The 12,580-nt window shown below is 39.9% G+C and overlaps 2 protein-coding genes across 7 annotated transcripts in view; one reads left to right on the plus strand and one right to left on the minus strand.

The window, feature by feature from the left end:
• The window catches only part of LOC131105915 (dnaJ homolog subfamily C member 11), a 166,876-nt gene that overhangs the window by 145,249 nt on the left and 9,047 nt on the right, over positions 1-12,580 (plus strand). The window lies entirely within an intron of this gene.
• LOC131105914 (histone deacetylase 7-like) overlaps positions 1-12,580 on the minus strand; it is a 40,142-nt gene that overhangs the window by 19,404 nt on the left and 8,158 nt on the right. For 2 of the 3 annotated variants that reach the window (XM_058054417.1, XM_058054418.1), the window contains exons 2-12: positions 6,522-6,702; positions 6,330-6,417; positions 5,977-6,091; positions 5,264-5,340; positions 4,496-4,609; positions 4,303-4,394; positions 3,863-3,961; positions 2,615-2,768; positions 1,945-2,192; positions 1,629-1,823; positions 175-364 (exon numbers count right to left, since the gene is read on the minus strand). In XM_058054417.1, the coding sequence (XP_057910400.1) occupies positions 175-364; positions 1,629-1,823; positions 1,945-2,192; positions 2,615-2,768; positions 3,863-3,961; positions 4,303-4,394; positions 4,496-4,609; positions 5,264-5,340; positions 5,977-6,091; positions 6,330-6,417; positions 6,522-6,653 (1,504 nt within the window). In that variant the 5' untranslated portion in view covers positions 6,654-6,702. The remainder of the gene's footprint in view (positions 1-174; positions 365-1,628; positions 1,824-1,944; positions 2,193-2,614; positions 2,769-3,862; positions 3,962-4,302; positions 4,395-4,495; positions 4,610-5,263; positions 5,341-5,976; positions 6,092-6,329; positions 6,418-6,521; positions 6,703-12,580) is intronic. The other variant, XM_058054419.1, reaches the window with a different exon arrangement.

A 12,580-nucleotide genomic window follows, 5' to 3' on the forward strand; every position in this document is an offset into this window, starting at 1 on the left:
GATTACACAGTCGGGCTGGACTCGGTGTGGGGTAGCTTTCCTTTCGCCGCCATTTTAACCAAATATTAGCATCACATAACAGACACGTGTTCATTTAAGTTCATTTCCGTTTAAAAGAAATGATTTTAAAAAAAATTCCTAATCCGTGTAAAGATTTTGTCCCATGATACTAACCAGTGGTGAAGCGGAGCTGCGCATCGGAAGCCGGACTGGACAGCGACACCGGCATGATTGACGATGGATGAGGCAGGGATGACGTTGAGGCTGGAGAGGACTGAGTCCGGACCAGAGGCTGGTGAGGCCACATCAGGACAGGCAGGTTAGGGCAGTCCATGAGGAATCCTGGTCTATGGGCCAACTGCCTCTGTGTTTATTGTATTAAATTCATATTTAACAGTAGCACCACGTTTCACACACACATTCACATATCCCGAATACGATGCCCATTTTTTATGCAGTCATTTGTGCTGGTCTTGAAAGTCTTTTAGAAATGGATTCATAATGTGCGGTAGACAAAGCTACAGCGCCCTCTTGTGTCCAACTAACGCTACATCAAGTGAATTCAGTCTAATAAGCACCCTTGTCCTTAATGGTTGTAATTACACATACAAAGGATCAATTCAATTGTTTTAGGCCACCATTAAATGTACACAAGTACACACAATCTGCAACCATTCTGTCCAGTGGACAGTGATCAATGATATAATAATCATTATTATATTATTCATTAGCCTATTATTATTATTATCATCATTATTCTTCTTCTCATTATTACTACTACTAGCAGTAGTAATAGTAGTAGGCTAGTATTAGCCTGCTTTTGCCCTATTATATGAAATTTGTCAGAGATGTTTTTTGTTAAAAATAAATAAATAAATACATTAAAAAAAATAAAAAATCAATTTAAAAATATTAAATTATTTAGGGGGTATTAAGAACATTTTAGGGGGATTTTAGATTAAAAAAGCAATAAAAAATCAATAAAAAAGATCAAATCATTTAGGGGGACCCTATTATATGAAATGTATATGAATTTTTTTTAGATATTTTTTGTAAAAAAAAAAAAACAATAATAAATGTTTAAAACGGCATTAAAAAAATCAAATTATTTAGGGGGCTTAAGAACATTTTAGGTGGGCCGTATTATATGAAATTTGTCATAGATTTTTTTTGTAAAAAAAAAATCAATAATTTTTTTTAAAATCAATAAAAAAAACATAAAATTATTTAGGGGGCTTAAAAACATTTTAGGGGGGGCTATTATATGAAATTTGTCAGAGATTTATAAAAATAAAAAAATTATTTAAAAAATCAAATTATTTGGGGGGGGGGCTAAGAACATTTTAGGGGGACTGAAGTCCCTTCTTGTAGGGGGGCTGAAGTCCCCCTAAAATAGGCCTAATGACTGGAAGCAACAACGTGTGACGTTTACCGTGTGACGTTTACCGTGTGACGTTTACCGTGTGACGTTTACCGTGTGACGTTTACCGTGTGACGTTTACCGTGTGACGTTTACCGTGTGACGTTTAACGTGTGACGTTTACCGTGTGACGTTTACCGTGTGACGTTTAACGTGTGACGTTTAACGTGTGACGTTTAACGTGTGACGTTTACCGTGTGACGTTTACCTGGCTGACACAATGTGACGTCTCAATCAAGCTTTCCCGTGACGAGGTAGTGGACTCGGTGTCATAAACGGAGTCGGTGCTGGCAGTGCTCTGTCTCCTGTGGAAGCTCTCCTCGCAAACGGATCCCGCCTCGGAGCCGCATACCGACCCAGACTCGGATCCGATTTCCTCCAGGTCCATGTCCTCTGACGGGATCTGCGTGAGATGAGGTTTCTCAGTGGAAACGCACGTGGAATACACTCATAGGAGGTTAACAGGATCGGCCAATATAACAAACGGAGCGCTTGCAAACGTGTATTTGTGTATGACCTCTCACCTTGCTCAGGTGGGAATTTAACTTCAACCTCTCCATCCCACCCTTGTGGCATTGCTGTGGCAGCTGCTGCTGCTGCGTGTGAGTGGGATGGCTGAGGTGCAAGGCGAGGTGGGAGGGGCTGTAGGGGGGAGGTTCCGAGCGTGTTCGCTCCAAGGGCTTGTGGGAGGAAAAGGTGACGTGGCCGTCCCTTCTTGTGGGGGAGGTCAAGTGGGGTCGCTGTTGCAGAGATGGAGGACTCAAACCTTGATCTGCGACGAGGAGAGCAGCAAAGTCACGTGCGTAAACATTTTTGGAAAGACTGTTGCTTTACAAATGAACCAGTGTTATTCAGGCTGCATTTCTCAAAATAGCCGCTAGAGGGAGCCATTGTGCTTTTCACAATATTTTTACATGAAGGCTACAAAACCACTGACAAAAGGCAAGCGTAAATATTTATTTTACCTCTTGCAGGTAGTACTTAGTAGTAGTCAAATAACAGACCTTACAGATGATTAGCTTTGTTTTTTCCTAATTTGTAAATAATATTTCCTGTGGTGTGGAAAGCTACTCACTTCCAATGACAAAGGAAACATGTTATTTATTAGTGAATAATTACAGAATTAATAGTTTATACAAAAAATGTATGGTGTCATTGTACGGTAAAGTATAATTTAGTTATTTTATTACTCACAGGAGATAAGTTGGGAGTGAACGAGCCCCGTATGCGGCTCCAGTATGAGCACAGGCTGCAGGCCGTGAGCCTGGCTTGGAAAGCCTCCATCCAGAGGTAAGTAGACTTGGGGCAGAGCGGATACCGCCACGGTCTTGGCGACTCGTGGGTCAGCCTGGGAAGACGGGAAGAGAGACGAGTGGGAAAAGAGGTGGATAAGCCGGAGATGGCAGGGTAGATGTATCGGGCACACAGGAGTCATTTATGGTTAATCTTAAGACGAGATAATTAATGCACCGCAATAACCCTGAACTCAGTATTGACTGAAGTGTACTTCTGTTTAATACTTAGGAACATATTCTTAGCAATTAGAGCTGTGGTTCACCATAACCACATGCTGAAACAATTGGGCAAGTCAGGTTCAGCCATGATTGCAGATACTCGAAATAAAAGTACCGCTAAGAGGGGTAATCATCATAGTTATATCATGTATACAAAGCATTAAAGGGGATGAATTATAGTCATTTTTGGCCCTTTGTATTGACATGTGGACTCCTATATAGCAGCTACAGCTTTTTATATCTTCCAGAACCTGCACCTGTTCCAGCTGTAGGATGTAGGACTTCCAAAACCGTCTGTTTTAATTTACTTCACCTACGGGCACGCCCACTCCGCTGTGATTGGTCATACTCCCAAGCACTATTTTTAAGAATTTTGGAGAACCCGGAGGTGAGGGCCTGCCGAGGAGGAGTACTCATTGTCGGACACACTTTGTCAGAGGCACCGTTGGCGCCGTGGAGCTCAGAAGTCGGACGTGAAGGTACAGGTTTTTTAAGTTTTCTGAAGGACTAGCTTGCATGGACGCACCAATTGAGGTGGAAAAGATTATCAGCAACTCCAGACATCGGCGAGTTTGTAATATGCATGCACACGCTATAATGCTACACAGCCAACCGCTGACATACACAAAATAAACAGTAGAAACGGTGCAAACACGGTGAAATCTTCCACAAAGAGTGCCGCAGAGTGGGCAAGAGGGCAGGCGTGCCCTTCCACGCCCATATAAGGAAGTCCGGCTACCTGCGGCGTCATAAAACTTTCCGAAACCGAGCATTCAGAACCATCCCAAACCTCTTTCAGGACTCACTTCCAAATGCCCAAACCTCATGAATCGAAACTTTGCCATCATTTAACACGACAATGCAACATTCTGACTACATTTATACGTCAGAAAAGTGTAGATTTTTGGAGATTGAACATCTTACACACCTGTGCAGGCAGTCCTGCTGTAATGTTGGGCATGACGGTCGGGTTGCCGGGCAGAGTGAAATAAGCCAATCTGCCGTCCTTCAGCAGAAGTCTCTGAGCCTGAATGATAATAATAATCACATATATGCTATTTATTTTCATCATAACAAAAATAACTTGTGGCCATGCTATATTGACAGCATAAGACCCTTGATGGAACTTCGGGATCTCTCGTTCAATAAATACAAAGGCTTACAAACAGGAAATGCCATTATGGTCTGCTGTGTGTCACACACACTGTTCACACGGTACACACTGTTGTACCGCCAACTCGGGTGTTTATTTATAAAATAACGGGAAGCACTGCATATAAAAAATATGAATAAATAATAAACATAAATCTGACTTGTGTGTACTTCACAATGCCAAATTAAGTCATACACACAAGTACAAGTACATACCTCGTGAGCCACTGGAAGGACTCCATTGTCTGACTGGAGGCCGTCGTTGGGAGAGCTACAGTCCGATGCTGGGGTGCTGCTGGGGGAAGAATCTGGGACACACAATTCATAAATACATCAGTCTCAAAAAATTCAAAATGGAATTCAACTGATCTTGTGAAGAAATCATGACAGCAATATCAAATTTGGATACCCAGAGTTTCGGTCTTGTGCTTGACAGCAGGGGGGGCGCTAATCTTTCTCTGCAAAGGGTTGGGTCTTGTGCTGATGAGCTTCTTTAACTTCCACTTCAATGTCGGCTCAGAGACTGCATGCAAACAAAAAGACAGAAATAAATCCATGGGGAAGCACGTGCACGGATATGAACAATATTAACCCCGTTCTGTACAAAAGGGAAACACATACATATCTATATGAATCCATGAATTACAGTTGAAAAAAACAGCGATTAAAGACGCTGCATATATTTTATCAACAAACTCGAAACTTAGGAACGCAGGTTTGTATTGTTCCTACGCCTTAGGCCAAAAAAAAGCAGCATAGGGTGTATATATGTGTGTGTTGACAGCCATTTTGGGGCAAAGCAAAGCAATAATTCCATAAAGAATGATAAGCGTGCTTGCAGAGATGCACAAGAAGACTAAACCACTCCTTCCTGTCATTCACACGGTCAGAGAAACCTGCTCCGTCGTCTCACAAAGTTCATGATGCATGCATGCACATACCTCACAATCTATGTTATGTAACTGTTTTGGTCTTGCTGTGTTGCTGTCACTGTTGTTTTTATGACTTAGACTTAGCTCTCTTAAGCCCTGAAGGCCTGGAGCTTCATGACTCTTTACAGAGAGACTGAAACACGATGACCACCACCCCACCAACCACAGTGGTCTATGCTGTCACATGACACGAACACAAGAACACACCTGAGATGGAGGATTACCAGTCAATAACAATAGCTCACCTGTTCTTCGCAGTTCCTTACGCTGGGTGTCAGTGGGTGGCGGCTGAGGTTTTGGGGGCGTGTCTGGAACCGGGTGCCTAAGTCACCCAAAAAAATAAATAAATGGTAATGGTAATGGTTTTATTTCATTTGAAAATCAGCATCAGATTCCAATTGAGTGCATCCCATAATCAGTTCCCAGTTCCACATGTCCAAAAGGAGTAGGAAGAAGCAAAGCTTATTAAATCCTACCCCTCCAGCTGGTACTTTTACAATCACTATCTGTTACATTTGTTCACTTCCTGCTTTCCTAATATAGTTTAAGTTTTTTTTTATTTTTAAATTTTTAAATTTTTTAAATTTTTAAATTTTTAAATTTTTAAATTTTTAAATTTTTAAATTTTTAAATTTTTAAATTTTTAAATTTTTAAATTTTTAAATTTTTAAATTTTTAAATTTTTAAATTAAAAAATTAAAAAATTAAAAAATTAAAAAAAATAAAATTAAAAAAATTAAAATTAAAAAATTAAAAAATTAAAAAATTAAAAAATTAAAAAATTAAAAAATTAAAAAATTAAAAAAATAAAAAAATAAAAAATTAAAAAATTAAAAAATTAAAAAATTAAAAAATTAAAAAATTAAAAAATTTAAATTTTTAAAATAATTTATATTATTTTTTTATATAATTGGAAATGTGAAACATGGTTAGCTTGTAGAATGAAGGTTTGCCTCACCTGTACCCCGACGTGGGACTGCTGTGTTTGGGGGTCAGCCTGTCATGGGTGGGCTGGTTCTTCATGATGATGTGCTCTCTGAGTTTCTGCCTCACCAGGGGACTGGCTATAGCACCTGTTAATTAACGTCAACATCACTGCAGCAATACAGATGTCATTTATTAGTTTGATTTTTGTAAAACTATCTTGCTGATTTGATATAAGTATTAATGTAATTTCCTTGGAATCTGGTGGGAAATAGTTACAGGACTGCTGGGAATCCCCTTTTGATTGACGCATACATTGACATGTCAACAATCCTCCTTTGTCTCGCTGCAACATTAAATATTACAAATAAACACTCAGACACTCACTTTGTTCATTTTTACTTTTTCGTATTAGCTGCTGTAGCTCTTCCTGTTTCTCCGCCTCCATCTCTCGTTGCGTTTGCTCAGTGTTGTACTGAAATGACAACATGAAGATACAAAGGCAAACTATTATTTATTCAACCAGTAAAAACACATTTAAAGTTTACCACAAACGCATCATTGGATCCTTGCATGTACCTGTAACTGTTGGTGGGAAAACTGGGAGCAGTGCTGTGAGGTAAAGGGTCCCAGGAATAAGGGACGGTGGGGGGCCAGCATAGCCGAATCTCGGCCTGGATGAACCAGTCTTTGGGAGACACTCAGGTCCATGGACTGTCCCTACGTCTGTGTGGTGAAGGACTTTTGCCGATCACATCCACTGTGGAGAGAAACACAAAGTGGGAAACATCAGTTAAGTATTGGCAAGTGTAGCATAAAATGTAGCATAAAATGTAGCATCCAAGGCTAAATAAATGTAGACCTGAGGAAATGACATAAGATGACGGAATCAATGGACTGGTAAAAGTGATGTGATGTTCATTGATCCATTTCACTCATCATTTATAGTTATTTTTTCGGTGACCTTTTGAACGGATTAATAATGAAATTCCAGGTACTACAATATGTAAATGCACCAAATTATTTATCATAGAACAGAGCTGACCTGTGACCTATTGTTTTTTAAACGTCAAAGCTACATAGCTACTATTGTCATGGATGAAGAGGCTTTGCCTTTGCTGCTCGGATATAGAGACACTGGGAAGGAGGAAGGAACTTTCGGAAATTTACTGAGCATTTACGGCTGCAAATGACTGCAACGATATTGCTCAATATTACTCACGGTAAGAGAGGCTGCATTTTTACTGGCATATAATGAGGAAGATTGTTGGAACAAATGTAAAAGTAGGGCCATTTTCATATATTCTTCAAAAGTAACGTTCTCCATTCATCTTATGTCAGCTCATTTTGGGTTAAAGGTTGGTGAAAGTCAAGTCAAATCAAGTCAAGTCAAGTCAAGTCAAGTCAAGTCAAGTCAAGGTTTATAGACCAACGTGCTTTACAGGGGTACAAAACAATCTCTCATACACTTTATATTAAAAACTCAGTAATGATAATAAAAACATTCATTTTCTACCGCTTATCGCAGGGGGTGATGGAGCCTATCCCAGCTGTTTTCAGGCAAGAGGCGGGGTACACCCCAGACAGATGGCCAGCCAATCCCAGGGCACATATAGACAAACAACCATTCACACTCACATTCATACCTATGGACAATTTGGAGTGGCTAATTAACCTAGCATGTTTTTGGAATGTGGGAGGAAACCGGAGTACCCGAAAAAAAAAAAAACACGCATGCACGGGGAGAACATGCAAACTCCACACAGAGATGGCCGAGGGTGGAATTGAACTATGGTCTCCTAGCTGTAACCACTCGTCCACCGTGTAGCCCATAATAAAAACAGTCACACGAATTAAAATGAGCCAAACATTAAATATGCACAACAACAGTATTAAAATAAGATAAGGATAAAAACAATAAATGTGGAGTAAAAGATAGGAAACGGAATAAAATATAAGTGATAAACGATACAAAGAAAAAAAGAGCTAAAAACCAGGATGACTCATTTAGTTGGGATCGAACGCCAAAGAATAGAGATGGTTTTTCAGTAGTGGTTTGACTGGTTAACTGGTCAATTACAATTGTGAATAGGTCATCGAACGCACCAAAGCCAGCTACATACTACGTGATACAGCAGGCTACTACTGGTTCAAAGTACCAGGTGATCCTCCGTACGCAGACGCACAAAGGATTTTGGTAAACGTCTCTCCTCCTGCGTGCCGATTTGGCCCCAATTCCCAACAGCAACCCTGACTCACAGTGAACTCATCATCTCTGCGAGGGCGTCGTTTCTGGTTTGCAGAAGTCCCTCCCACGCTGTCAACCCTGCAGGTCAAGTGAGACTTACGCACAGTCGAATAATAAAAGGGAGTTAATAACACAATTAGGGTTTCCAGTAGATGCTAATGAGCGTTTAAGCGCAGCGGTTCTCACTTCTGCTCTCTTGATGACTGGAGCGCATAACAACAACTGTCACTTGGCTTGGGTGTTAGCGCTTTAGCAAAAACTGATTTCTATGACGCATGGTGAAAAGTTGGAACGTGCCCACACCAAGAACACGTTAAACCAGGGGTGGGCAAACTACGGCCCGGGGGCCACATCCGGCCCGCCAAGTGTTTGAATACGGCCCGTCCGTTCTTTCCAAAGTATTTCATTTAAACTCAACATACGAACTGGCATCATGGCCTGAGCCAACCTTTTGATGGTTTTATCAATTTTGTTATTTGATGTGGTCTGTTGTTTACAAAGTGCTCCTGAAAAAAGGGACACAAGCATAATGATGATGATAATAATAATAATAATAATACATTTTAAAATATTTAAATATAAAATATTTAAATAAAAATATTTAAATATAAAATATTTAAATAAAAATATTTAAATATAAAATATTTAAATATAAAATATTTAAATATAAAATATTTAAATAAAAATATTTAAATATAAAATATTTAAATATAAAATAATAAATAATAATAGCAGATTGCATGACACTTTTACAGATACAATAATACCAGGTGGACTGTTACGTGTAAAATATATAGTCTGCCCCCCCGTTTTGTTAAATCAATGCGGCCCGCGAGTCAAAAGGTTTGCCCACCCCTGCGTTAAACTGTGCTGAAATGTGATTAAAATGTGATTAAAATGTGGATAAAGGTCCCACCTTGGACACCTTTATATGATTATGTATTGTATTATTATGAATCTGTGAGAAATATCAACACCAATACAAGGAAGATGTTTCACCGCAGTACTACTTTGTCATGCAACTAACTCTAACTCTGTCTTGACTCTGAAAGTACCCCAAAAATTATGCAATGTAAATCATTTTCACATTTGGTAATGGTAATGGTTTTATTTCATTTGAACATGCATCAGATTCCAATTGAGTGCATCCCATAATCAGTTCCCAGTTCCACATGTCCAAAAGGAGTAGGAAGAAGCAAAGCTTATTAAATCCTACCCCTCCATCTGGTACTTTTACAATCAGTAACTGTTACATTTGTTCACTTCCTGCTTTCCTAATATGATTTAAGTATTTTTTTAATTTAATTTAATTTAATTTAATTTAATTTAATTTAATTTAATTTAATTTAATTTAATTTAATTTAATTTAATTTAATTTAATTTAATTTAATTTAATTTAATTTAATTTAATTTAATTTAATTTAATTTTATTTTATTTTATTTTATTTTATTTTATTTTATTTTATGTCACGTATTGAAGTGCTCGGTGATATGAGCATCCAATGCCATAATGTGTACCATAGTGCGTGTCAATATAGTGATATATATAGCACATCATGACTGGTTCAAGACTCTTCATCCTTGTATTTAGCAAACATCAACTGCTTGTATTGTTTCTTGAATTGGCTCATCGTTGTTTTGCATTGTTTGATTTCCTTACTCAATCCATTCCATAGTTTGATTCCACATACTGAAATGCTATGGCTAGCATAACGTAGTCCTAGCATAGAAGTGTTTCAAATGTACTTCTTCCCTGAGATCATATTTCTCCTCTCTTGTAGAGAAGTATTGGATGTATTGGAGTATTTAGCTGATGATGCATGAGTAGGCCACAAGTAATTTTGTCTTCTTCACACTTGCACAGCATGTGTACACTGCCAACATACTCTATGTGAATGGAGTACCATTCCAAAATGAACACAATCCAAAGTGTATTTATTTCATCTGTGCAACAAAACCCCTCAGTATGATGAAATATAGTTATTAAAGCGATGCATACTGCATTTATAATAACAAAGAAAGCCGTGATATCATCTTTTGCCTTATATAAATAGCAAGACGTGCATCTACAAATTATCTATGCGAGCGCTTCTCTGTCTTCTCATTTTCAGCATTGTGCTGCTAAAAATAAACAGGAGACAAACTTCTGGTTTCTGTAATGGCATATTTGTTTCACAACCATCCATCCTCTTTCTGTGGGCCTTCTGCACGCCACACACACACACTTATGCACTTCCTGTATCTAAAGTTAGTCCGCACCATAACATCCTCTTGGTTCTTTTAGGCGAGCAGAAGCTGCTATTTTGGTTGAATAGATTTACTGGCTCATCGCAGCAGCTTGAAAGTACAGATGTCTGTGGGCTATATTTATATCAACACTGCGGCCTGGAAATTTGGCTTTGTTTATTGTTGGCTTCAAGTGAACGCCGCGTTGCTATTGGATGGAGTTCAGTCTCCGAGTCACACATCGTGCTAAGTGAGAGTTACTATTTGTGTACGATAGTAGACGCCGCGTACACTTTGATGAGCAACTCCGCCGTGGAATACTGTATAACCCAAAAAAAATATTCATTCATTTTCTACCGCTTTTCCTTACGAGGGTCGCGGGGGTGCTGGAGCCTATCCCAGCTGTCTTTGAGCGTGAGGCAGGGTACACCAATCACAGGGCACATATAGACAAACAGCCATTCACACTCACATTCATACCTATGGACAATTTGGAGTGGCCAATTAACCTAGCATGTTTTTGGAATGTGGGAGGAAACCGGAGTACCCGGAGAAAACCCACGCATGCACGGGGAGAACATGCAAACTCCACACAGACATGACCGAGGGTGGAATTGAACTCTGGTCTCCAAGCTGTGAGGTCTGCGCGGTAACCACTAGACCGCCATGCCGCCCCAAAAAATATATAAGGCAAGCTAATAACTCTTTAAGGAATACAGTAAACCTCGGATATATCGGACTCGGATATATCGGAAATTCGCTCACAACGGACAGATAAAAAAGAAGCGATTTTTCTGTAATGCATTTCCAATAAAAATTCATTGCATATATCGGATTTTTTATAACGGATTTCGCCTATTTCGGACAAAATCTCCAGTCCCGTTCCAATGCATTTCCATGAAATTTCCCTGGCATATATCGGATGGCCGCATCGTGGCGCTCCGATTCGCCGAATCGTGACAGGCCGCTATACGACGTCATTTGCAGCGTTTGCAGCGTTGCCTGCGCGTCCAGGTACATTGGAAACATAGTCAAGGAAGTGCCTTTTTATAACGGATAAAATCCCATTTACGCATATACCGGATATAAATCCCATATATGCGTAAAATGGACATTTTCCGGTATACGCATATAACGGATTTCGCTTATATCGGACAAAACCAGTGGGAACAATTGAATCCGATATATCCGAGGTTTACTGTACATCCACTTCATTTGCACGGTGAGATCTAGGACCTGTAGGACTTCCTGTAGAGCAGCTATGGCCGCTACTGATGTTAGTAAAACTCAGTCAAAGCGAGTATGCAGTATGACTGGATACCTCTCCGACACGGCTTATGTCAATATGTTGCCCACTTTTAGCCCCTCCCCTACTTGCCACCTATCCCCGCTCCCCATCGCTCCCCACTATTCTTACGTTAAGAGGAATGCACAGCTGTTGGGACATTCTGTCCCTCTGCTTCCGAGCAGCTGGAGTATCACTCTCCTAATGCGTGCATCCATACGTGTGCGTCGACCCTACGCCTGCCAAGATATTAATAACTTGCAGTTGCTTCTTTTCAGTGTACACAGCAGGTCTTTGTGTTTTGCGTTTGACGCGGGATCTGAGTGTGCAACAGTTGAGGGAGCAAGTACTGTACCGACGCATCGCTGTATTAATATCGGCCCCGATAGTGGCTCTTTGTTTCCCTGTACCTCGAGGCGCGTAGTTCAGTACTTTATTTTTAGCGTCACCTGTTCCAGACGGCAACGGGGCAAACGTGTGCAGTGCTGATTGCTGTCTTATTAATAGCAGCACACAGAGGTCTTTTTGTTATGAGTAGACTCTTACGATTATGTGTATTAGGAGTAACTGCAACTGCCCTTACAAGTGTTTGTATTGATGTGAATGGGGGCTGTAAGAATTACACAAAGTACACAATAGCAGACAGTTGAATACTTTAAGTCTCACCTTACGATCCACTTTACATATTCTCTGGCTCCGAGTCATGTGGTACTCTTCGTCTTATATTGTTTTCTACTCGAATACTGATTGGTTTTTACGTCCATCCATACAATTTCTGGGCCGCTTATCCTCACAGGGGTCACAGGGGTGCTGGAGCCTATCCCAGCTCTTTTGACTGGTGGCCAGCCAATCACAGGGCACAAATAAACAAACAACCAT

Source organism: Doryrhamphus excisus, chromosome 18, assembly GCF_030265055.1.
Source record: "Doryrhamphus excisus isolate RoL2022-K1 chromosome 18, RoL_Dexc_1.0, whole genome shotgun sequence".
Classification (NCBI taxonomy): Eukaryota; Metazoa; Chordata; class Actinopteri; order Syngnathiformes; family Syngnathidae; genus Doryrhamphus; species Doryrhamphus excisus.